At 54.4% G+C, this 24,773-nt stretch overlaps 8 protein-coding genes and 1 pseudogene across 9 annotated transcripts, besides 1 other annotated feature; 2 read left to right on the top strand and 7 right to left on the bottom strand.

Moving 5' to 3' along the window:
- Positions 1–532: 532 nt before the first annotated feature.
- NCS54_00072000 (Protein arginine N-methyltransferase) lies at positions 533–2,029 on the bottom strand (the record flags this gene model as incomplete). The annotated part of the gene is made up of 5 exons (XM_053146362.1): positions 533–1,011; positions 1,060–1,391; positions 1,536–1,645; positions 1,754–1,882; positions 1,943–2,029. 5 exons carry the CDS (start codon positions 2,027–2,029, stop codon positions 533–535), a joined length of 1,137 nt encoding a protein of 378 aa, XP_053002337.1.
- A 964-nt stretch (positions 2,030–2,993) lies between these two features.
- Positions 2,994–3,883, bottom strand: NCS54_00071900 (Ribosome biogenesis protein NSA2-like protein; the record flags this gene model as incomplete). The annotated part of the gene is made up of 2 exons (XM_053146361.1): positions 3,824–3,883; positions 2,994–3,773 (listed from the first exon to the last, which is right to left on the bottom strand). Exons 1-2 carry the CDS (start codon positions 3,824–3,826, stop codon positions 2,994–2,996), a joined length of 783 nt encoding a protein of 260 aa, XP_053002336.1. The 5' UTR covers positions 3,827–3,883.
- Positions 3,884–4,097: 214 nt separating this feature from the next.
- On the top strand, positions 4,098–4,715 carry NCS54_00071800 (Hypothetical protein; the record flags this gene model as incomplete). Its single annotated transcript, XM_053146360.1, has 1 exon — positions 4,098–4,715. One exon carries the CDS (start codon positions 4,098–4,100, stop codon positions 4,713–4,715), a length of 618 nt encoding a protein of 205 aa, XP_053002335.1.
- Positions 4,716–5,175: 460 nt separating this feature from the next.
- On the bottom strand, positions 5,176–7,873 carry NCS54_00071700 (Protein kinase domain-containing protein; the record flags this gene model as incomplete). Its single annotated transcript, XM_053146359.1, has 2 exons — positions 5,176–5,979; positions 6,035–7,873. 2 exons carry the CDS (start codon positions 7,871–7,873, stop codon positions 5,176–5,178), a joined length of 2,643 nt encoding a protein of 880 aa, XP_053002334.1.
- A 982-nt stretch (positions 7,874–8,855) lies between these two features.
- Positions 8,856–10,060, top strand: NCS54_00071600 (Post-GPI attachment to proteins factor 3; the record flags this gene model as incomplete). Its single annotated transcript, XM_053146358.1, has 4 exons — positions 8,856–9,023; positions 9,082–9,130; positions 9,194–9,953; positions 10,003–10,060. Exons 1-4 carry the CDS (start codon positions 8,898–8,900, stop codon positions 10,058–10,060), a joined length of 993 nt encoding a protein of 330 aa, XP_053002333.1. The 5' UTR covers positions 8,856–8,897.
- A 132-nt stretch (positions 10,061–10,192) lies between these two features.
- On the bottom strand, positions 10,193–11,637 carry NCS54_00071500 (Hypothetical protein; the record flags this gene model as incomplete). Its single annotated transcript, XM_053146357.1, has 3 exons — positions 10,193–10,439; positions 10,510–11,214; positions 11,573–11,637. The coding sequence occupies 3 exons, from the start codon at positions 11,635–11,637 to the stop codon at positions 10,193–10,195; spliced, it is 1,017 nt and encodes a 338-aa protein (XP_053002332.1).
- A 1,138-nt stretch (positions 11,638–12,775) lies between these two features.
- NCS54_00071400 (BHLH domain-containing protein) lies at positions 12,776–14,071 on the bottom strand (the record flags this gene model as incomplete). Its single annotated transcript, XM_053146356.1, has 2 exons — positions 12,776–13,345; positions 13,409–14,071. The coding sequence occupies 2 exons, from the start codon at positions 14,069–14,071 to the stop codon at positions 12,776–12,778; spliced, it is 1,233 nt and encodes a 410-aa protein (XP_053002331.1).
- Positions 14,072–16,161: 2,090 nt separating this feature from the next.
- NCS54_00071300 lies at positions 16,162–18,048 on the bottom strand (annotated as a pseudogene). Its single transcript has 2 exons — positions 17,770–18,048; positions 16,162–17,655 (listed from the first exon to the last, which is right to left on the bottom strand).
- Positions 16,162–18,048: a sequence feature.
- A 1,120-nt stretch (positions 18,049–19,168) lies between these two features.
- Positions 19,169–21,796, bottom strand: NCS54_00071200 (Hypothetical protein; the record flags this gene model as incomplete). Its single annotated transcript, XM_053146355.1, has 5 exons — positions 19,169–20,035; positions 20,083–20,223; positions 20,277–20,473; positions 20,522–20,657; positions 20,705–21,796. 5 exons carry the CDS (start codon positions 21,794–21,796, stop codon positions 19,169–19,171), a joined length of 2,433 nt encoding a protein of 810 aa, XP_053002330.1.
- Between the last annotated feature and the right edge of the window lie 2,977 nt (positions 21,797–24,773).

Raw genomic sequence — 24,773 nt, 5'->3', positions numbered from 1 at the left:
GGTGGGAATACCGGTCCACACCGACGGTGTGAGGCTCCAGCCAATAAACGTCTTTGCAGCTCCCACCTGCATAATCAAGGGTTCAATGTGCGACTATTACCACCTGAAGCGGGTGGCTGTCTGATACCCCTCATCAAGACCATTTTCCTCATAGCTAGAGGTTCCAATGGATGTTTCAAAAGTCAGCTTGACTAGAGACTCAATCAAAGTGCATGTAATCCATCATGTTGAAGCAATCGATCTATAGACTAGGTAGCTCCGGAGTGCTGAAAGTTGTGGTATCACTCATAACGGGGTCAGTAACCAGCCACGCCATTCCCTCGTAGTGATGGTTTTCTCTTCATCTAGGTATCAAGAAAACGTGTTTTTATCCCCTCCCCGTCCAAGATGCAAGTAAGACGCCAGCCGCCTTGTACACAGCTCCCGAGATTGCAAATGTATCTACTTCCCTTCCCATCATTTTCCTTGCCGCTCAGTTCCCCGTGTTTCGTGTCATCGTTAGCGAAAAGTATTTTGGCTAAAAAAAAGCACTTTAGCACATGCGGTACACCATGTGACCCTTGGAAGAACGGTTGCCGTCCTCGGGCACAAAGTCGTAGGCGATCTGGATGTCAAGGTCACGCCTGTTCTTGTCGTTGGGCCTGACATCGAGGTTGCATGTCACCACATCGCCCTCCTGGACGGTGAGGACGTCCTCAAAGTAGAAGACGGTCTGCTTCCAGTGGGTGTACTTGGTATGGGGGCCAGTGGAGAAGCGGATGGGCTTGTGACAAGCAGTGAAGTCGATATCAAACCATGAGACGAGGGCATGGATGAAGTCGTCACGGTTAGCCTTGAGCTTGAAGGGGATCTGGAAGGCCAGGTCGGCAGTGGTGCAGGTGTAGAGGTCCAGAGTGAGCACCGGGGCAGGGTCAGTCACGACGGCCTTGACCTCCACTGTGTCGACAAGGGGCTCAGACAGAGCAGTGGCCTTCAGGGGGGTGTAGTCGAAGCCATAGACATCGTTCCAGACTGGGCACAATTAGCTTGGTAGACAGGTCGCGGACCAGGAAAACTCACACTCAATCTTCTCGTCCTTGTAGTCGCCATCCTCAATGCCAGCAAAGAAGATAGTGGCCTTGTCGGGGAAGATGAGACCATCCTTCTCAAGGTAGGTGTCTCGGGCGTAGAGAACAGTGTCGAGCATGGACTCGTAGAGAAGGAAGTAGCCCATCCACTCCGAGATGATGATGTCGACCTTGGGGAAGGGCAGCTCAACCTCCTCCATCTTGCCCTGGAGGAGGGTGATCTTATCGGAGAGACCGTTGGCCTTGACGATCTCGCGGGCCTTGAAGATGATGGTGGACATGTCAACACCGATAACATGCTTGGCACCGGCCTTAGCGGCGAACCTGCAATGATCCAGCGTTAATATGCATTCCATCTTTTACCCCCATCCCTGTCAGTTCCCCTCTGAGCAGCAGTGGGAGAATATCGTCTGTGCGAGCGCGGGGCTCAACGAGGGGCAGGATCGAAGATTTCCTTCTCGGACGTACATGGAGAGAATAGCGGTACCGCAGCCAACATCGAGAACGACCTTGTCCTTAAAGATGTGCTTGTTCTGGAGGATGGCGTTCATGTACGATCGTGTGCGCACTTCGTCTTTCTGTAGTCACGGAAACAACCTGGTCAGCAGGTGATTGCATCGCGCAACACAGCGCCAGCGCGAGGGCCAGCGTTGGGGTTGCGGGGGAGGGGGAGGGGAAGTTCATACCAACATCTCCTCATGGATGCCTTTCGCGGTGCAAGAATCGTCGTCAGCAAAGAGGTTCTCTCCTAAAGTTCGGGGGGTCTTTTCTATAGCAGAAAAGAAGATTATGCATCCGTACCATGGTGGTCGTAGCTGTATTTCCAAGCAATGTTAGCACACAATGAAACTTCTGATCCCAGGCGCCAGGCAAACCAACCTCTTAAAGTAATGCTGCTCGCTGTGCTCCATCGAGTTCATCTTCTGCTCGGCCAGCTCGACCTCCATCTTGTCGCCGCTCATCTTGACTACTTTTTTTTTTCAAGTTCTGGTCGTTTGAACCAGAGAATAGAGAAACTGTTGTTGGTGTTGAGTGGAGGGTATGAAGGAGAGAGGGAAAAAAAGAAGAAAGACGAGTCGCAAGCAAGGATAACAACTTGAGGCGGGAGGACCACAAAGAGATGGATGCGATTTTCTTAGTTCGGGCAGAAAATAATTTATCGCCGTCACCGCCCGATTACAGAGAAGGCGGCGAAGAAGGAGGGACCGGGAGGGACCCTTTTTCGGCACCAGGCACCTTCTCGGTTAGCTCAAATCTGGCAGCCTGGATACAAAGTACAAAGTACCGCTGACCTGAGTCGTCTCTGCCCGCCGTTCAGCTCCTGGTGTGGCACCTGACAACTTCTCTTTTCCTTCCACTGCTTCTTTTTCTGCGAGTCGCGGCTTTTCAACCATTGGCTGGATCCTGGGGGCGAGATCGAGACCCTGTGGATCAACCAGCGTGGAGACGATGCCAGGATCCAATCTTACACGGGCCTGAGACTTGCAAGAGCCTTCGGACGGTGCCAAGGAATAAGCAACTGCGAGCTTGTGCATCTGTCCGGGCAACGCGGCTGCAGGTACCTTTTTCAACTCAATTTAGGACAAGTTCACACGGTCTCGGGCATCAAGGCGGATGAGGATGAATTGGTTGATGTGTGCCAACAGTGACGAACCCAATGTTCAACACCGTTCAAGCACCAATTCTTATATTCATATCTATCTATGACCTTTGTCATGTCCCGCCAGAAGCAGGATATGGCCCATAACTCGAGTGCGTCTTCTTCATCGCAACTGGGAATCTTCAGTCGACAACCAACCCGTTTACCAACCATCTGACGCAGCCTTTTCTTTTCGCGTGGTAACCAAAAACGCCCTGACGCCGTTACATGCAGTCTGAACATCAGTAAATCAACCTCCAGCACACGTCCGTCGGTCGTGCGTCGCATTAGACCAGCAGAACGCTGTTGATGCAGCCCTCGTTCTCTGGGTTGTTGGTGACCTGGGCGTATCGACCCCAGACAACCTTTCCACCAGCAGTCACCAGACCCAGCTCGCTGACGTTGACCTCGATAACGGTACCCTTGGTCAGAACACCCAGCTGAGTGTACAAGGGGTTCTGAGGGTTCTTCTTGACGCTGATGATGGGCAGCTGCACCGTCACGCCGAGCTCGGGGTGAGTGACGTTGGCCTTCTTGTATCGCAGACCCATGGGTCGGATGAAGCGCTCGTGCTTGGGGTTGCGTCGTGTAAAGTCGGGTCCGACAAAGGTGGGCTTCGTCACCATTCGCTTCCAGGCCTTCTTCTGCACCTTCTTGCCAGTCTTGACCACCTTGAACATCTCCTCCTCGCTGATGCCTCGGACCTTGGGCAGCGGCACCGCAAACTTGGCCGCCTTTTCCGCTCGCTTGTTCTTGATGGCACTGCTCAGCGCCTTGGCCGTCGAGGGGTTGGTGCGGTCCAGCAGGTACGAGGGCATGGGCGTCGTGGGCTCCTTCTCGTCGGCGGTCTTGACGTTGCGCTCCTCGTGAGCCTTGATGGCCTTCTTCATCTGGATCTTCTCCTTGTGTCGCTTCTGCTGGTAGAGCTTGGCTCGGAGACCGCGCAGGTTCTGAGCATCCTGCGAGGCCTTGTGGCCCTCACGGGCGGCACGCTTTCGAACTCGTTCTTCATGATCGAGGCGGCGGCCGTGCAGCTTACGCCACCTTTCCATATACTCATTCTGAGGCTACAAGGAGTCAGCAATTCGTCCATCTTCAATTTCAATTCGATTCATACCATATTGTCGGTGTCGCCCAGGCAGGGACTTTTATCTTGTCTCGCGGGGATGTGATGTCGAAACTTCCCTTGGCGACAAAAAAAAAAGCAGCGGTTTATCGGGAGGCGGCGCTGGCGTCCAAACAGCGGCGACGGGGCTCGGCGTTACCCTTATCCGGCCGGCCCTTGCAGCAACCACCATGAACTTTTTCGAGATGGTATCCAACGACCGAACGACAATCCCCGCCAATTGACCAGCAATAGTGCCCACGCCCGAACGGCACTGCGGTCCATCATGAGCAGGGCACTCTTCCGCTCCGCGCTGGAGCTTCGAGTCCCCAGCGCGCGACTCCCCGCCTCGTTTCTGCTGCCAATTCGCTCCCGCGCCTTCAACACCACGGCACCAATCGTCGAGCCCGTTCCCGAGCGTCACATCAAGAATGCCGCCAATCCCACAGCAAACGAGACCCGACCTCTTGCCTTCAAGAAGAGCCACCCGGTTCCGCCTCCGAAGCCCATGGAAGACTCTGTCAAGACCCTCCTACCGTTCCTCGCCGCGCAGCCGGACCACTACATCACCGTCCACATCCACGGTTTCCCCTACCTTGTCCGCGAAGGCGACCAGGTCCGTCTGCCATTCCGCATGCCCGGCGTCGTCCCCGGCGATGTGCTGCGATTGAACCGCGCGAGCGTCCTCGGCAGCAGGGATTACACCATGAAGGGTGCCCCTCACATCGACGAGCGAGTCTTTGAGTGCCGGGCCACCGTCGTCGGCACCGAGTCCGAACCCCTCCGGATCAAGATCAAGAAGAAGCGGAGACAGAGGAGAAAGAGACAGGCCAAGAGCAAGCACCGATACACCATCCTACGGATCTCGGAGTTGAACATCAACAGTGGGGAGGACATTGAATGAATGCCAGAATTATGTGGGATATGAGACGGGGCAACTGCTGGGAACCTGATTCAACCTAAAAGAAGACGTTGGACATGTATAAAATCGGCCAATGCCTCGATACGCTGTATCATTACCAGCACACAGCTGGCTGTACCATAGTAAAGCACATTTTGCAAAGACAACGGAAGCTCACGAGTACAACGAGGATGGCAGAAAATGCTCGATTCACCCGCTCTAATGCAGGGCCAGTTCTGGACGCCATTTCTATCATGAGCCCATCCCTATTACAACAAGACTCCCCAAGTGCGTTCTCAGTACAAAAAGGTATGTGGTTATGCAGCGAAAGACAAGAAAGGTACTCCCAAACACCCAGCTATGAAATGCCATCTTTCCGTGAAGTTCAAATTGGTCATAAAACTCGTTCATCCAGCAGCAGGCTGCGCCTCGTCATCAACTTAAACAATATGCCTCGTCTTTGTTACATCCTGCCGGCCATGGCTTTCTTAACGCTGGCCCAATAAGCCTGTGGCCAAACGCTCATGCTCTCGGCTTCCGTTGGCATCCGCTCTCGGCACCTCGTCACCACACTCTGAATGATTCTACCAAGCAGCTCCTCGTCGATGGGAAGAGCCTTGTCGGTAAGCTCAGCAGGATAAAGGAAGGGGTCCGACTCGTGAAGCAGCTCCTCGCATGTTGGTCGCATGTGGTGCTCTCGGTTGAGGCACCGTCTCATGGTGCGGATAAGCGAAGGTGGGACGGACATGCCTCCCATGCCACGCGAAGGGAACTCAATCTCATGATCCCAGTTGATGATGGCCTGGCATCTCGACATTTGGTTGGCGATGTGGCCGAACGGGGGCAGGCCGTACACCATCTGGTAGAGGATACAGCCCAAGGACCAGATATCGCTAGGCTTGCCCAGCTTCATAAGCTTGGGCCGGCCGGGCATGCGGCCTCCTCGGGGGTTGTTGGAGTCCATAAGGGACTCGGGGGACATGTAGTTGGGTGTGCCAACCTGTGTCTCGCGGTGTACGTTGACGGTCTCGTCCGTTTGGATAGCGTTGGCAATACCAAAGTCGATGAGCTTCAGCTGACCCTTGACCAGGACGAAATTGGCCGGCTTGAGATCAGAATGAACAATATCGCATTGGTGAACCGCCTGCAAACATTCGAGCATCTCCTTCCAGTAGAACCGCACAAAAACTGGATCAAACTTGGCGGCTTCGGGGTTGTAGCGTTTCCGCAAAAAGGTGTTAAAGTCCAGCTCTCCAATCTCCATAAGCTATATACAGCGTTAGCAAGTCTTGTTCCATATAAGCGAGGACGGGGGAGCTTACCAAAGTAAGAATTTGCTTCTCGGTGTTCATTTCGCAATCAAACAGCTTAATAACGCGTTCCACCTCGCCAAGTTTCTTCAATAGGTCGATCTCACCAAGGTAGCCCTTGATGGTGTTATCGTCGGCGTTCTCCAAAGAGACTCGCTTGAGGGCGAACATCTTGCCATTCTCGGCCGCGACTCGATACACCTTTCCGCTGCCACCACGACCAAGACAATCAAGTCGAGTGTAGGCCACTCCGTTAACTCGCAGGATGTTGCGTCGCTGCTTCGCCTGGGTAGTTGTGGCAGCACCAGCTGTTGCTGTGGCAGCCTCAAGAACAGACATCTTGGGAGGGGGCGGAGGGGCGTGACGAAGGGGCGTGTTTCGAGCCATGGATGCCAGTGGTTTGCGTTCTGGTGAAACTGCCCTCATAGCAGCAGGGTCGACACTCGCAGGTCGCTTGGGTATCTTGTCCAGAAGCACATCGACTGAAGGCTTAGTCCGTTTGTAACTTGGCGGGGCATTGTTCTCTTGGTCGCGACCAGAGGGCAGCTCAGGGCGAGGAGGAGCAGGGAGACGGTAGTGAATTTCCTCTTCCTCCTCCTCATTCTGCTCTGGTTTGGCCTCTGGCTCAGGAGCGGGTGCTGGTTCTGGTGTGGGCTCTCGGGGAGAGGGTTCTCGGGGAGATGTTCTCGCAGAACCCATGCGCAAGTCGAGGTTTGACGCATTCCTTCGATGAACTGCCCTAGCAGCTGCACTACCGCTTACTGGGCTGCCCGAGTTGAAATCCCGAATACCATCACCATAGTAAGACGGGGCGAGTTGATCATCGGCAGGCTGGCTCTCCGGCTCCTGGCTTGACACGATCTCACCATCTCCGTTCACCTCGCCGTCCTCCTCACTCTGTCGTCGGCGACCTCGCCGGGCTGGTCCACTGAGAAAGCTTCCAGCGACCTTTCCGACACGCTTAATGCGCATCGAGCTCTGTAGGTTGGCGTTATCTTCAGGCCGAGTCCTGGTGATTGTGGATGGATATCGGGTAACACTGCCATGGTGAAAGGGAGGGGGGTTCCGTGCGACAGTGGCAGGCTCTTCAGGCTGGTCATTGTCCATATCAAGGGCAGACTTGTCTAGCACAGACCGTTCCATCGACCTCCCTGAAGAAGGACCAGTGGAGCCGACGCGGCTTCGGTTTGAAGGAGACCCAGCATTTATCCGCACGACGCGTCCACCTTGTGCTGGGGTGTTAATCTCCTGCTGAGAGTCATGTCTCTCATCAGAGGACATGTCCCGACTGCCAGGGCGGCTCCGGGGCCGAGATCGTTGTGTCGAACGAGACACCGAGGTTGATCGTCGCTTGGTGGGCTTCATCTGGTTGAGGCTCTGAGGAGTGTTGCTCAAGCGGACAACGCGCTTCCTGACGGGACTTATATCTCGACTTGCAGGTGCTGGGCTAGTCGTTCTTGAGGACCTTTGGTCGTGGGCCTGGACGCTTCCGGACCTCAAGTGTCGGCGGGTTTCTGTGGCTGAGGAGGTCGACGCGTTCAGAGCACTGGTACGTCTTCTTGTTCGAGGGGGGGATGGAGGTCGCTCGACAGACTCGGGGGCACCGTCATTCAGTAGTGCCTTGGTGAGAGCGCTGAGCTTCATAGGTACAGGGATCTCGTCTTCAGAGCTGTCATCGTGGAATTGTTGTGGCTTCGGGTGGTAACCGTTGGGCGCGGATGAGCTCGAGTGAGCAGAGAAGCTCTCGTTGTGGTTCATGGCCTGTCTCGATGGGAGTCTCCTGAGGCCCTGTCGTTGTGAGGTCCTCCGAACGAGACCATTCCCCATGGGCGTGGGTGAGGCAGCCGCCATGTTATTGTTGGAGCGACGTTGGGCGCGTTTGGGCGAAGAAACGATCGAAGCGGTGAGGAATTGGTGATTAGTTAGTGAAGGAGTAAAGAGATGTTTTACGCGACGATTGTGTCCATGATCTGGTCCAGGACAAAATTACCAGAAATTTAGTTCATGCGTCGCGTCAGGGAACATCGTCAGGGAAGATGGATGGAAGAACAATGTTGTATTTTGGTATGGGGAGAGCTTGGCCAATTAGCGAGAGTTTGGTTGCCCAGCAACCGACGTCGAACAACGCCAGTTTTTAAGCCTTACAGCGGGTCAAGGAAGCAACAAGCCGTGATTAGTACAAGAAACGGATGTTTTTTCTCGAGGGAGACGGCATGTGCAAAGCGTGTGTCCTCGTAGTAGATTATTACTCAGGAGTTGATGGCTTTCTGGTATGAAGAACCGAGGAACATGGAGACTTGGGGCTTACAATCCAAGTCATCTCCTGAGCACTGCTATGCAGAAGCTATCAAGTTTGTAATAAAACGTGCCAGAACAAAGCCACTAATTCCCTGAAATGCCCAAGACCCAATTCTGATCTGGATAACGGTCACTCAGAGACATTCTCGACAACTCCATCAACATTGCCCCTTGCTTTAACTGCCCTGCCCATCCCTCGAGATGCCAGTCAAATGCAACAAGCCGAGGACTTACACGACCCAGCCAATAGAACAGAGCAACCAACAAGGTGCTGAGAGGCTGGTTAGGTTCTTCCCCACATATTCCCGTCCTCCTGCCAAACTGGAAACTGCCTTTCGGGGCGCAACCGGCCCCCGAGTTAAAGCAGCCCCTGGAGCTGGTGCAGTGGACATCATGATTGGCAGCACTCAGCCAATCATGTCCCTATCGGGTACTGTGTGTCCCGCGCCCGTGTAGTGGAGGTGCAGTAACTTCCACATCACCAACGCCCGGACACAAGCAATCTTCCCTCTCACATGCCGTGTCGCATAATTCTTCTTTCCACCGTCTCCTCCGCAAAGAGGTCGATGCTTCTACAATGGCAGCTCAGAGGGGGCGGCCATGGACACGAGTCCTTTCCCTGACCGTCCTCATTCTCGCTTTTGTTGCTACCGTTGGTGCTTCAACGGGCGACAAGTTGCCAGAGTTCCGGAACTGTCTCAAGGTGAGCTTTTCGTCCACATTGCCAAGCTGGCCACCAAAAACTCATGGCGCTGGTGTAGGTCTGCAAATCTGAGAATTGCGCCCCTAATAAACCTCAAACTCCAATCCGTACGTGCCCGCGATCCCGTCTTTTGAGCTTCCTCGACTGATGTCTGTTTCCGCGATCGACAGCTGTCCTCCACCGTCTACTCCTCTGGACTTGCGCCAGCGAATGCGATTATGCCTGCCAGCACATAATTACGAACAAGCGCATGACCGCGGGCCTCTCTGTCGAGCAGTTCTACGGGAAATGGCCCTTCTATCGCTTCCTTGGCATGCAGGAGCCCTTCAGTGTCCTCTTCTCGCTCGGCAACCTGTGGGCGCATTGGGACGGCTGGAAAAAGGTCCGGGCCCAGATACCCAAGTCGTATTCTATGCTTCCGTTCTATGAATGGCTGGCGGGTATCGGCGTTGCCTCGTGGGTCTTCAGCTCCATCTTCCATACTCGCGATTTTCGGGTCACCGAGGAGCTCGACTACTTTGGCGCCGGCGCCAGCGTCCTGTACGGCCTGTACTACACGACCATCCGGGTTTTCAGGCTCGACAAGCGCACTCCCCGGAGGCGAACGGTGCTTCGATGCTGGACGTTGGTCTGCGTCTTCCTCTACATATGCCACGTCTCGTACCTCAAGTTTATTTCTTGGGACTACACATACAACATGGCGGCGAATGTAGCCGCCGGCATTGGACAGAATGCCCTCTGGACTTGGTTTAGTGTTGATAGGTATAGGAAATCAAGGCGTATTTGGGCGGCTTGGCCTGGTTTTGTGGTGGCCTGGGTCATATTCGCAATGAGCATGGAGCTCTTCGATTTTCCCCCTTGGTTGGGTTGCATTGATGCCCACAGCTTGTGGCATCTCATGACTATTGGACCAACCATTCTCTGGTACAAGTAAGTGCTTCTCCGTCAATCGTATTGTTCCCTGGCTAACTCGGCGCAGTTTCCTGGTAAAAGATGCTCAGGACGATATAGCTAATAATCAACGGCTAAAGGCCTGAGTCGGCGGTATAAATGAAATGGAAATAGCACGAAAAGTAACATTATTCACGTCTCAAATTTGTAGTTTTATCAAGCGCGAAATGAAGCACCAATGTCCCATCCAAATTGCTTTTATTAATGGTATCCCTAGTTTACTCGGCACCGATGAACCTTCTCGAGTCCAGCAGTTTACATGAGAGAAAGCCGATAACAAACCCAGCTACGCCAATGACCAGCATTAACGACGCAGTGAGCGATTGGCTCACCTCCCGATCCAGCCATTTCTGACGGAGACGCATCGTGCCCAGACGCATGAAGAAGATCTCTTCTGCACACACTTCTCCAGCCAAGTTGGGTCTTAGCTCAGTGGACTTTCGAACGCTCTGCTTCTTTTCTACTCTATTGCCTGGTCGCATTCGTCAGCTCACCGATACATGTCATCGGGTTGCAATCTGTGATGGTGACTTACAGTAGAGTCAATGACACATCGCCCTGGAGGCGCGCCTTGAGCTCAACCTCAACATCCAAGTTCAGTCCCAGCTGGAGGCGGACGGGCTTGGTCTCAGCGAGACGGGGCAGCACGGCTCCGGTCTTGATGCCATCCCGGGTGGCGAGCTGCTTGTTGTTGCGGCGGCGTCGGCGGCGGCCCTGAGAGTCGACGCTGGAAACCTCGGAAGCCGAGTCGTCGAGCTGCCGGCGCAGGTCAGCCAGGATGTTATCGGCGGACCGGGCAGGGCTGCTACCGGGGCTGGAGCCCGGAGCGCCCTGGCCCGATGGGAGGGCCGTGGTACCGACCTTGGGCATGATGTTCTGAGTGGCCATTTTCTCAAAGTAGGGGGGAGGTGGATCGGGTGATTCAAAGCTCAGCGTCGTCACGGACTGGTACAGAGTGTGCGAGTAGCTCTCCTGATAGCTCGGCGGCGGCGGTCGCTTAGGAGGTCGGCGCTTGCGAGATGCACGAACAAGACGAAGAGGCTTGACCTCGAGACTGTTTGTCCGGCTAGGGTAGTACGGCGGCGGCTGAACGGTGTAGCCGGAGGGCTTGAGCGGGAGGACTCGGGGGAGACAAGTACCGGCAGAGACGCCGTAGGGTTGATCGGGGAGTGCGGGACCGGAGTAGGTAGGTAGTTCACGGAGAGCTGGTTCGCTTTCCCGCGGCCGGCTGCTGGGAAAGCTAGGGATACAAAGACAGAACGAATCAAGGATTGGATTATCCACGCCGGCGCTGCTGGCAATGGAGGATGAGAGAGTGGGTTAGACGGGAAGCAAAAGAGATAGAATAAAGTTGGGCACCAGGCCGTGAAGAGAAGAGGAGGAAAGGAGAGGAGGCTGTGTAGGTTGAAGGCCTGCTTGAACTGAGTTGGTGATGATGAATTCCTCTCAATGCTGGAGTTGAGGCCGGTCTATATACTCGTTCATGCGCATCATGTGAACCTTATCTTGAACCTCTAGATTGACAGCCTTCGCGCGCAGATCGCCTACAGTCTATGGAGTGGTCCCAGAAACTCATCAGCTCGTACGATGGCATATACCTGTGAAACGGATGAACCGTCGTCTTGCTCACAGAGTCCACGTATTGAAACGGCACAGGCAGCATTCCGGCCTCCGTGTAAGCCACAAAACGGATGGGCGGACGGAAGCGTCTGTGAATGAGTGATTAGGAGTAGTTCACTTTGGGTTTCTAAGCGCCCTGAATTAAGTCACAACCACAGGGGTGCTGTTACAGGTTGGTGTTTGAAGATTTGAGGCGATCAAACGGTAGTTGTTTAGCGAGGTCGGGGGGTAAAGGTGAGCATCACCATAGGCGCATCCTGCGACGGTTGGGGGTTGCACTCGCATATCTCCACTCATAAACTCAGGAGGATATAGACATATTCAGGACTAGGATCACAACTCAGATCATCAACCATCTAGTCTTACCCGGTAGCAGTTACTTGTTAACCATCAAGTGAAGCTTAACTCATAATCTACAAGATGACAAACATTGATCACATACAAATCATTAAATAGATACTTCAAGTTTGATTATACACACTCCGAATCCTCATATTCAACTGCATCGTACTTGTTGTTAGCGACGATAAATTGACGGCGTATGTTAAGATTTGCTCTCATCAGGCGTAGCTCTCACTACCCTTGCACTATTCCCTAGTTCTTCACTCCTTCTCTATAGGTAATATAAAACATCCATGGCAATTGCTGCGAACCCTCTCAATAACCGCTCACGCCTTTTCCCTTGTGCGGCGTATGAACATAACAGAACAGGTCATAAGTGAAGTAGCCAAAAGGGAAGGAACCCAGATCAAACGACGCCCCCACATCCACTCTTCCCAACTCCATGTGAAAGAAGGACCGACCGAACCAAGGGAAGGAAAGTGGGCAACACCAAAAAATCCTCCTCTATGGGTTTCCTCCCTTGACATTCATCCCAGGATATCCATCCATCACTTTTCGTTTCATTCCTTTCTTTCATCCTCTTCTTCAATGCAACTCTTTCAAGCGGTAGAGATGCTGAGACTCCAGAGCCTGGAACTTTTCCATACCCTAGCCTCTTTGGAGCGTCAATGCGACACCCCCAAACCCGATTGCTTGGTGCATCAGCCCATTCCAAAAAGCCCTTTCAGCTCTTAACGAGACGCCTGTCAGATTGACGTTTCGAGAAAGCTTCATGACAGACGCATTTCCCTACCAGACTCCAAACGCCATGACTCGCCAAGTCCATTCCTGTCAGCATCTCATGTGCTGAGGAGATCACGCACTGACAGCCCCCGCCCCTTGGAGTCCCGACGATCATTATTCAGCATCAACAAAGCAGCCATGGCCTCTTGGTCAAGCTCGCTCTGGGGGTCAAGTGCTGGGCTTGTTAGGGCTGAAGTTGGCGCCGAGGCATCACCACAGCTGTATGATGGTGCCCCAAACACTTGCGGACCAAAAGCAGGCGACGTTCCCGCCGAAACGCTATAGCTGTACCGCCGATGGTCTGTTGATACGGATGAATATGAGTGGTGTCGATGGCGAGAATCCTGAGGGGGTAGGGCTGGTGATATAGATGGATGACGAGTTTGCTGGTCTGGCATGGCAGTCATGGCAGGCGATGTGACATCCGAATCCTCCATCTCGACGTCTTCGTCAACAGAGCCGGCTGGATCACCTCGAAATGTTGGGTGGAATTCGCGGATAGAAGGCAAACGGTCTCGGGCCGTGGGCGTTTGCCTTCCGGATTCGGTTCGGGCACTCTCTTCCTCCTGCTGTGCCTTCAACTTGGACACGCAATCTTCGAGGTACCGGATATACTCGATCGACGCCTGTGTTTGCAAGACCCCTGTCAGTCACTCTATTACCAATATGTGCATGGAGGGTGGTCGAACCTGTAGAATGGAGAGCTTGTGCATATCTCCAGTGCAGGCCGGGATCATATTCTTAAGCACTGCAAACTCTTCGTTCATCTTGCTTCGCCTTCGACGCTCGATCAAACTATGGGCCGTCTTTCTCGCGATTTTTCGTCCTGCCGCGCTCGTGGCACTGGGTTGCTTCTTCTTGCCCTTCTCGTCTGCCGCATCTCCGGCTGTCGAACCAGTTGTTTTTGAGTTTGTCGCTGCTGTGTTCTTGGTCCCTGTCGAACCCTTGCCTCCCGTCTTTGATTTCTCCTTACCAGCACCATTGTCGCCACTGGTGTCCTGCGCTCGAGGCTTCATCTGGATGATTTTCCGGGATCGTGTTGGGGGAGGTGGTAGGGCGAAGGAGCTCTCCTTTGCTTCCTTGGCAGCGGAAGAGCGGCGGCGGGCCTTTACGGTCTCGGCTGGCTGCATGGGAAATGTTGCTGCCGGGGAGGTGGTGACTAGTGGGTGTGACTTGGTATCGGTGGGTGAGACCCGAGATGATGAGGCTGTGGGGGAGATGCGTGACGCATCATGAATAGCTGGGGGCGGCAGCTCGAAGGAGAGCTGGAAGGAGGCGAGTTGTTGAGTGCCGTCCTTGCCCTTGATGTCGGATGAAGAACCTGGTGTGAGTGGGAGGCCCGGTCGAGGCATCTTGGTGGTGATTGTGATCTGAGAGTTTGCCTCGCCGGTCTTGGTGTTGGAAGAACTTGAGCCCTTTGGCTTAGACAAGGAGCTGTTGTGAGAAACAGCTGCTCGGAGAGTATGTGGGCGAGTCTCTATGGCTATAGGAGAGTGCGGCCTTTCGTGGACAGGCACTGCTGCTATCTTGGAAATGGTGGTAGGTTGAGACTGCGAAACGAGCGAATGAAGAGAACCAACACCACTGCGACGAGGACCAGTTCGGGGCCAAACCCTTTGTCTTGGATATCAGATACGAAGAGAGAGAAGAAAGGAAGATGCAGCCGCCAAATGGAGTGGAGGAGAGAGTTGGGTTCGTCGATCGTCGGCGGACAGGGTGTGTCGGTGTCGTCGTCGCAAGCACAAGCACGAGCACGAGCGAGTAATCAACAAGCTCGAGGCCGGCCGTCTTCGATTAACGACGGTCTAGTTTCAGTCTCAGCGGCGGGAGGATAAGAAGATACGGGGAAGAGATATTAAATCGGACACCGAGAACGCTGGCCATGAACCAACCAGCACGGCACACTGACTGCAACATATCCTCCAGCGGATGCAGCTATGGACCCGGTACCGTACACATGCGCACACACGCGCAACCACGCCTTCCCAGGTCCCAAAGGCAAAAGAGTTTCAACCCATGAACCCGCTTCTTCCCTCCAATCCAGCGCGGCGAGCTGCAGGTCTTCTTCCCAGAGCGGCCCAGCTTGACCAGGTTGAAGGGATGCGATTTCATGGACCAAGCATCATCGAGGAAATGGTCGCGTGCTCTCTCCGGCGACGGACGAATCAGCGTGGGGTATTCGCCCATGTGGTCGTCGGTGGGCTTTTTGGTGGGCAGGGGTCCGGTCTCAGAAGCAAAAGAAAAAGCTTGGATTGGCGTCCTTCTTTGATGGGGAACGAAGGCCAGTCGGCTGGGGAGTGTACAGGAGGGCAAGAGGGTTGGCATCGTGCAGCATTGGCACCATTCGACTCTTGTGTGTGGTTGAGATGGCTGCTCATGATAAAGACGGTCATGGTGTAAGTCGAGTCCACCGAGGCGACTAAGCATAATTCCACGACAAGAGACAAGATATCTTGCCTACAGACTCGGCAGGATAAAGACACAAGGCAAGTAACCTACGAGATAAGCATCGCACAGACCAAGGCGTCGACTCATCCAACCATCTCTCTCACTCCTTTCGAACCAGAACGTGAGCCAGAGGACGAACGGAGCGTGGTCAGGATCTCCAATCTCTCCAATCTTCATGACACACGGTCCCTCCTCGACTTGGGGTCTCTCCACCTCCACCATCTCTAGAATCTCCACCCATCCCAGCACAACTCCACCAGCCATTGAGAGGACTCTGGCACGAGCAGATCATGGCGCCCAAAGGGGCAATGGCACACACTTGAGGCTTCAATCATGGCGAAAGGACACAACCAGTGCAGAGGGGCACGTGTCCGCCTCGCAGACCCCAGACGCTCACACACAGGCCCAGGGCTCCGGAGACAACGGAAACGGAAACAAGGGTTTGAACGAGCTTCCATCGACCAGGGGGCGGGGGACACAAGGCTTGCAAACTAGAAATCGGGCTTTATTATTCGTCTGTCGACATGGTTGAGCACGTGCGTGTGTCTGCCGGATGTCAACCACCCTCAACAAGGACGCTTCCTTTCTACCATACATCCCGTCATTTTCCCTGATCCCAGGTGAATCCCACCCATCACCGTCTCGAGCCAGCCAACGTGGGGGCAAAGGTTCCGGGGCGGCTCTGATCAGAGCGACCCCTGGTTCGCCACAGACCCACGACTGAGGCTTGTCTCTCACGATTCAACATCCCTGGGTGGTCTCCATCTCCTGCTCTGGCTTATACTTGATGGCCGAGCCGAACGCCCAGCGAGCTCGAACATCTGAGTGCGCTGCAAGGTACGTATTCCATTCCCTTTTGTTTTGTATGGGCAATTTGCCCTATCATCCCAATGCTATCCGGTTGATTCCGTCACGCTGTTCCAATCATTCATATCGTGTCATAAGTCTCGGCTTCCACCCACTCTATCCTCGGTCTTTCATCTCACCCTGGCATTTAGATCTCGTTGCTGGGGTAAGTGACCTGGGTGGTAGGAGTAAACTCCTCCTTGATAGCGCGGACATTGACGAAGCGGGTCAGGAGGTTCTGGCTGCCAGCCTTGTCGTTGGTGCCCGAGGCGCGAGAACCGCCGAAGGGCTGCTGACCGACGACAGCGCCAGTGCTCTTGCAGTTGACGTAGAAGTTGCCGGCGGCGTTGCGGAGCTGCTCCTCAGCGAAGCGAGCGGCCTCACGGTCAGCGGCGAAGACGGCACCGGTGAGACCGTAGTCGGAGGTGGTCTCAATGAGCTTGCAAACGTCGGCGATGGCGTTGGGGGCAGCGTCGTCGTAGATGTATGTGGTCAGGATGGGGCCGAAGAACTCGGTCGAGAAGAACTTGTGAGCAGGGTTGGTGGTGGCATAGATGGTAGGGTGAATGAAGTAGCCCTTGGAGGAGTCATACTTGCCACCGACAACGAGTTCGAGGTCCTTGTCGGCCTTGGCCTCGTCAATGGCTCCAGAGAGCTTCTTGAAGGAAGCCTCGTGGATGACAGGTCCCATGAAGTTGCCATGGTCAGTGGGGTTACCGATCTTGATCTGCTCGACCTCGGCGACCAGCTTCTCCTTGAACTCGGCCCACTTGGACTTGGGCACATAGAGTCGAGAAGTAGCACTGCACTTCTGGCCCTGGAACTCAAAGGCACCACGGACAGTCTGCTTGACAGCGTTGTCAATATCGGCCGAGGGGTGAATCAGATGGAAGTTCTTGCCGCCAGTCTCGCCAACGACACGGGGGTAGGATCGGTAGCGGCCCGAGGCGATACCCTCACCAATAGTGCCATACAGCTTGCGGAAGACAGCGGTGCTACCGGTGTAGTGGAGGGCAGCAAACTCCTTGTGCTCGAGAACAACCTTGGTGACCTCCACGGGGTTGCCAGGAACGAACTGGATAACATCCTTGGGGAGGCCAGCCTCGAGCAGGATCTGGTAGACGAGCCAGTTGGAGGCAATGGCGAAGTCGCTGGGCTTCCAGACGACGACGTTACCGAGGAGAGCGGGAGCACCGGGAAGGTTTCCAGCGATGGCGGTAAAGTTGAAGGGGCTCACGGCGTAGACGAAGCCCTCGAGGGCGCGGTACTCGAGGCGGTTCCAGACACCAGGTGAGTTGTGCTCGGGCTGGGTGTTGTAGAGCTGCTCAGCGTAGTGGACGTTGAAGCGGAGGAAGTCAGCCAGCTCGGCGGCGGCGTCGATCTCGGCCTGCCAGGCATTCTTGCCCTGGCCGAGCATGGTGGCGGCCATGATATCGTAGCGGTACTTTGTGGAGATCAGGTCGGCGGCCTTGAGGAAGACGGCAGCTCGGTCGGCGAAGGGGAGGGACTCCCAGGCGGGCTTGGCCGCGAGGGCGGCGTCAATGGCAGCCGAGACATCGGCAGCGGTGGCCGTGTGGTAAGAGGCGACAGTGGTAGCATGGTCAGCGGGGTTCTGCTGCTTGGAGAGAGCAGAAGCCTTGATCTGTGAAGTTTTCGTGTTAGAAGCAATGATTCAAGATATCATGGATCTCTTATCAAGCCCAGCTCATGATAACATGATAGGAGCCATGATAAGGACGGGAAAGATCAGACATACCTCCTTGCCACCGACAACAACAGGGACCTCGACAGGCAGCTTCTTCTGCAGCTTCTCAATGGCAGCAGTCAGACCCTCCCGTTGCTGGCTGCCCTTGACGTAGTGCTGGTTGGGCTCATTGAAGACCTTGGGGGTCTTGAAGGTGGCCAGCGTAGCGGCGGTGCGCATCTGCTGGACCCTCGCCGCGCTGCGGAGACCCTGGGCGCCGGCCCGGTTGAGGATCATGGAAGACATTGTTGGACTGTGAGAGAAGGGAAGGGAGAGTTTTGATGATCTTCGCTGTCTTCGAGGGTATCACAAGAAAAGAAAAGGAAAAAAGAAGACGATTTGAAGATGAAGAAGAGGAGGTAGAAAAAAAAAAAAGAAGAGAGGAGAAACAAATCAGTCAGGTGGTCACTGGCTACCTAAAAAAGGAACGACACAAGCCTCGCCTCGCGTAACATAGACAACCTCCTCACCCAGACAGCCATGATCCCCCATTCCCGCTCGCCACGCGAGCTCTCTTTGCAAGACACAACAGTATGGGGTTCGTCTTTTTTTTGCAGCTCTTTCGGCTTATCACGGCCTAAAATGCCACCCGTGGGGCGGGGAGGCACGAGCTAGCACATGACGTCGCAGCTTCCCCCAAGCAGGGGATCGATCTTGATTGGCCAATGGCTGTCCCCCTTGGCGCCGGTGTCGGCAGGTGGGGCGTATCTCCCGCGAAGAGCCGCAGCCGCCCGCCGGCCGGCGGCACCGGGACAGGGACGGTTCACCAAGACCGGTACGGATGCAGTCTGGAATAGTAATACGTGCAATGGAATTGCCTGGTTAAAGGATTGCATCTTTCTTGAGCCGGGACTGGATGCCCCGCCGCTTTTTCCCTGCTCGGCATGATCGGTCATCCTATGCCGACAAGCATCCAATTCCATTAACCATGAATCGCTGATACTCGCGTGCTCAGACATGGCCGCGCTTTGCCGACGTGGGGGCTTTGATGGTCATGTGCGCCCATGTGGATGGCTTGCATACCTAGGTAGGTATCAACTGGGGAAATCAATGGCTTCCATCACATATGGATCCTTCTTATCGTTGAATACCCCATACCGAGTATCCAATTCGACACCTTGACAACCTCGTACATTATGGGTAATCTCATCAGCTCTTCCACGCTGTCTTGTCGTCCCTGTTGAGATATATCCATCCTCCACAAATCATTATCCTCTCCCTTCACCAGCTACGACCAAAACCACTTACAAATCCACAAAGGTATCGCTGGTAATCGCTTCTTCCGGGTATAAAACTTCGGCCGCCCACAGCTTACTTCTCAACAGTCAAACTGACTGCCAAAGTCCGAGTATCATCTCAAGTTCTCTCACCGTCCCCCTTTAGCCCTGATCCAAGATATTCCAATGCTCCTCTAGGACCGATCTCCAGACTCTCTCGGCGTCTTAGGCTCGTCTCTCTGACGGTAGTTGAGCAAAGGCACTGTCAGCCCATACATGTCTGTTCGACCCTCTGGGTCATGCTGGTTGATTTCCACATTAATGCACACGTCGAGCGTCCCGTCGTTGCCTTTGCCGTGAGTCTCTCTGGACGCCGCCTTGTGCTTTGTGCCAGCCTTGACTTCGCCCCTATGGAGAAACTTGTGGCCGTCATTGCCCACAAAGATCTGCTCCTGCGGCTCGCCACTGCTTCCATCATCGCTTACGAGCGTCCTGCTGTTGACATCACTTTCCGGACGGTTTGGTGAATTCTCCGTGATTGTCGCAAAGTTGCGGCTTGGCATCGTGCAGTGGTTGTGGTTGGCTGTCTTGGTTGAATCGCCAGGGTCCTTGTTGAACAAGTCAAGCAGCGTCTCGTCTGTCTTGTGGTTCAAGTGATGAATCTTGTTCCTCCGGGCAAGGAGGTTGGCCACTGCTGTTGGCGGGGGCTTGTTGACAATGGCAGACGAAATGACGTTGACCATGTATCGGTGATCTTCCTCGGCAGGAATCTTGAGGCTCGGGTTCGAGTAGAATCGTCCCAGAGCAGCAAGGTGCACATCACCTCCAAGAATCGTCACACGCGCGTTGAATTCGGCGGCCACCTTCTGAAGCCGCTCCATCAGGTCGAGCCGTTCCTTCTTGTGTGTCCTCGCGGTGTAGTGGTCGTCCAAGTCATCCAGCAGGTCGATACTCCCGTCAAACTGGTTGAACAGGCTCCCACCCACACCGAAGCGTCGGTTCAGCATCTTGATGGGGCCCATTACTGGGCTTCGGAAGATGTTTTCGAGCCATGTCAGGCGCTATAAACAGTCAGTCACCGTTTCACCAGCTTGGACGAGGAGCATACCGGATACGCGATGGGAATACCCAATAGCAGAATCAAATGCTTGATAGGCTCACCCGCCTTTGCGGCGGCTTCAAGCTCTGACCGGAGCCTCCGGAAGACCTTTTCATACGTCTCGGGATAGTTGATCTGGTGTCGAGTACGCTACACAATTCATTAGCCCCAAGCTGCCAACGAAGGACAGGCAGGCAACAAACCTCGACTCGCGCGTCGATCCCTAGCAGTGCAATACGAGCGCCAAGGCGAGCGTATAGGTTGTATGAGCGCTCAGCTACATAGGGACCTGATTTGTCGCCCACAATGTACTGCGGCTCATCCCTCATGGGCGCCACGTATGTATCAATGAGCTGGTTGGGGTCTGGTCCCTGGGTAGCCTCTTCCAAAGCGACATGATCTAAATGCGGTCAGCATAGGCAACTATCCAGCGGCCGTGTAGACATACCTGTGGTATAAGTCGATGCGGGAGGTGGCAGATGGTGCTGAAACAACATATAGTACTTGTGTGCGGTTCCGCCAATCCCACGAAAGACATCGCATCGCATGAAGTGGTCAACATAGGACCCGAAACCATCAATGATCTACTTGGTCAGCAGTGTAGAATTACAAGCAGCCAGCTTAGACTCACGTCATGGTCATCCCAAATGTTGATCTGGGGGATCTGGCCGTTGACTAGGGCAAAGGGCTCCGTGTTGTACCAGCGGATGTAGTTCTTGAGGTAGTAGTCGTCACATTCAGCACGGAGCTTCTCTGGGAAAGGATACTCTCGGCGCTTCTTAGGGTTGCTGATGTCGGTCCACTGGCGCAGGGGGCCGTCAACTCGGATGCCGTCGTTGTAGATCTGATCACCGCCGCCGACCATGACGTGGAAGGGAGCCTCGCGATGCTTCCGTACCACGTCGTTCCACAGCGCCGGACCGCTCCAAGCCTCCTCGTCAGTACCTACACTGAAACCGTTGCACGAGTGAAACATGATTCGCATAGACTCCTTCACAGCGGGGACGAAGAAGCTGTTCACCTGTGGCTTGTATCCTGTCGAGAAGCGCAGACCGGGAAGAGCGTATTCGTAGCTCGTTTCGGCATCTTGGAGGGGAACGTTGATGTCGAAAGCCCAAAACGTGTTGCGGGGGTCTGAATAAAGGCAACGTCCCTCGACCGTCGTCTCCTCAGCCGTTCCATTAGTAGACTCTGTGCCGATGGCGTCGGTAGGGTTTGAAAAATCGGCCGTTTGTGAAGGCGCAGCTTGCTTCAATGCCAAGGAGGGAGTGTGCAGAGGAATCTTGCCTCCACCATGAACGACGACAAGAACGCTTCCATACCATCGACCTTGTTCCATGCGGCGGTAGTTGAGGAGGGGACCACAAACAATCAGCTTCCCATCAGGCGCCCCTTGTTCTGGGGTGGTCTGCGCAGCATGGCTTTGGGGGACAGCATCGCCCATGAGGTTGCCATTGGCGTCGCCAGCGGCAGCGGTGATGGGCCTGTGTGTTCCAACTACACGATCGCCGTGCTCGGGTTCCGCGCGGGAGTCATTGAGGAAGTCTGCAAGTTCTCCCGTGTTGCCATTGACATGGTGAGGATCTCGAGGTGCCCCCTGACCACTGAGCTGTGCGGCGTGTTGCGCAAAGGCAGTCGATTCCTGGTGACGCCAGCGACTGGCTGACGCATGCGGATTCCTTTGCGACTCGCTGGTCACAGGTCTGTCTCCGCTGTCCGCCATCTTTTCGGATCAGTTTCGGTTTAGGACTGAAGAGTAGAGGCGAAGGATGGTATCGTCGACTTTTGGGCGACCAAGAGAGGAGGCCTCCTCGATTTTTTGCTGTGAGCGCAAGATGCGTAGTGGCTGTAGACAAACAAAAGGTGCAGGAACCAAAACGACGTCGCTGCCACACTCGAGTCGCGGACGCGTCGAGGCAACTGTGCGGCAATGCAGATAGACTCAGTGCGTCTAGCAGCTACAGGCAATGGATTCAAAACAAATCGATGATGATGTCTGCAACAGAGAAGAAAAGTTGAGTGCCAATGTTGATGGAAAAAAGATGCCAATCTCTGGGTGAGACACCGCGACACAAAAGCACAGCACAACTGGATGATGACGCAGGTGCAACCAGAACACGTCCCGCTGATACAGGGGTCACAAGGTCATCAGCAGGAGACTACGACCAGAAAGGTAACTACCTGCGAGGAATAAGAGGAGATGTACCGGCATTTGGTAGGGAGGGAGCTTCTGTTGCAGCAGTGACCGCCAGCTGCAATCTCGCTCGTCCGTCGTCTTCAGCTACGAGAAGCTCTGCACAAGCAAGCCAGGCAGCCCAGCGACAGAGTACCAAGAGGGTAGATCAGGGAAATGGGTGGTGGACGATGCCGCCAAGCAAAATAACCAAGCTTGCCATTGGCCCAGTCGGATAAAGTGGCAGCCATCCTTGAGCACATCCAAACACCTCTTGGATGCCAAGCTCCATCTCTCCAGCGCTGGCGTTGGCGGCCGCTCAACCTTTTTTTTCTTTTAGCTGGGCCTGGACCCTTTCTTATCTGACAACATCTACAGTATAATCTGACAACGTTTCTTACATGCAGCCGTTGGACCAGCGATGCACCATTCAACGTTGAAATATGTCACTGGGGTTTGTTTCTCGCACTCGAAATGGGCATAACACTGCGATGCGTGCTTCTTCCAATGCCATCAAACATGTGAGATTCATGAACTCTTGAGAGGGGAGGTGAAACATGCCCAACCCACACTGGACGCCGTCCAATTTTAAACCCCACCACGATCTTGGACACTGCTCGTGCGAAGGCGCGGCGATCCATTGGATCATGGATCCCTTTGCACTGTGACACTGCGACTCTGTTGCTGATTTGCCGGCTGCCACCTCCGTGTCCATTGTTTGACGACAGCAGGCTGCGTGTCCTCCCGGCCGAGGCCCCGTGTCAGCGGCGTCCGGTCCGACTCCTTTTTCGGGCTCCAGTTGTCCGGGTCTGTCCTTTTTATCAATCCCGGCGTGCTACGGCGCGGGTCTTGTCAAGATTGAAATCACAGTTTGGGAGAGCTCCCTGTGTGACGTCATCTTCGTCTTTTCAAGGTACCCTAGACCAACGGGGGATTTTGGTCCATTTTGTCGCCGTGAACATCCATCTCGTTGCGATCCCAACTAAGAGGCAATGTGCTTCCGCCTGGCATTTGTGGAAGGTGTGCGAGGCAACTCGTTCATTTCTCAATTTCCATAGAGCGGTGAGGTGAGTATCCCCTTGACAATTTAGGTGTAGCGTAACATGGCTAACATCCGAACCTTGAAAGTCGCAGTCTTCCTTGAGCCCTACCCATACACGGCTTGACTAGGATCAAGATAATCCGAAATCAGAAGAAGGGTAGACCAATGACGGCCCCGAGGCGATATCACATACATTAACGATCCAGGGCAATACCTGGCCTGCAATATAGGATGAAAGCGCAAGTTCAAGCTACTGTTTCTATCTACGACCTTAGTACCTTGCACTCCCGCCTGCGCCAAGACCAAGCCCCCACTGGTGAATACGATTACATAAGCAAACGCACCCATTTTATAGATTCAACGCCGCGTCGAAAATATTTTCAACTTCTCATCAATCTCAGACCCATGATACTCAAGGGATCCGTTGAGCACCGCAAAAGTATGGGATGCGCGGCTCACAATGATCATGGTTCCCGCAAACTGGAGCATGCATCATCCTGCAATCCAACGTTCAACGAGACTCGCTCACAGTCCACGAACCTGGAAGCCGGATTCCGACTCGTCGATCTGTATTCCCTCGAGCATACCCAGCAACGGACAAGATCAGGAATACGAGTCGTCCCGGCAAGAGGTAGGTACCCGGTGATACAGTGACAGTGAAAGCGCAGTCCTCGACTGCAACGGCATATGTGTGTACAGCAAATGAGCTCTTCCATGCTCGCCTTGCTGAAGGAATATTAACGTGCCAAGATCAAGATGCCCTACTATTACCAAACACCTCTGCTCTTGCAAACCCGAAAGACACTGGTGCATGAAGATAGGGCGACATCCACATCGTACCATTGAACTTTGTATTTCCCACGCAGCTGGGTCCCACGAGACCAAACAGTTCATCGTCCAAGTCCACATCTGCCCTGCGCTGTCTGATGCAGGAACACGACGACTGGTGATGGTGCTATTGTTTCAAAATTTCTCCCTCGCGTGGCCTGTTTGCGCTCCGCCGTGTTGGTTCTTTGATGTGTTATGCGAGGGGACCAACTGCCAACGCCCTGCAGCCATCACCATTGGGCTGTCAATGGCCTCACGTCTCCTTGAGGCGTTGAAGCAATCTCAACATGACCACTGAGGTTCAACGTAGAGTGTTGGCTCCCCCAAGCTTCTAGAACGGATTTCGTGGGCATGACAAAGGAGCTGTCCCAAGCTCCCACCATGGATTGAGCGTCTCAGGTCAAGACAGTCCAACGCCAACTGGCGCTCACCAAACTGGCGAGACGCCCACACCACCGACCCGCCTGGCGCGCGAGAGAATTGGCGGTGGAAGAACCGTGTCACATCACGGATGCCATGGGAAAGACCACGGCGTGGTCGGTGCATAGGTACGGGCCCCCCATTAGCCTGGAACTCTGCATCGGTCTCTCAGCCGAACAGGGGACGGGACGACAGGACAGCGGACAGGCCTACTGGACGCCAGAAAAACACCGTAGG

The sequence above is a fragment of the Fusarium falciforme genome, chromosome 1 (assembly GCF_026873545.1).
Source record: "Fusarium falciforme chromosome 1, complete sequence".
NCBI classification, from domain to species: Eukaryota; Fungi; Ascomycota; class Sordariomycetes; order Hypocreales; family Nectriaceae; genus Fusarium; species Fusarium falciforme.
Note: the sequence above shows the minus strand (reverse complement) of the source record. Positions and strands in the feature narration are given on the sequence as shown.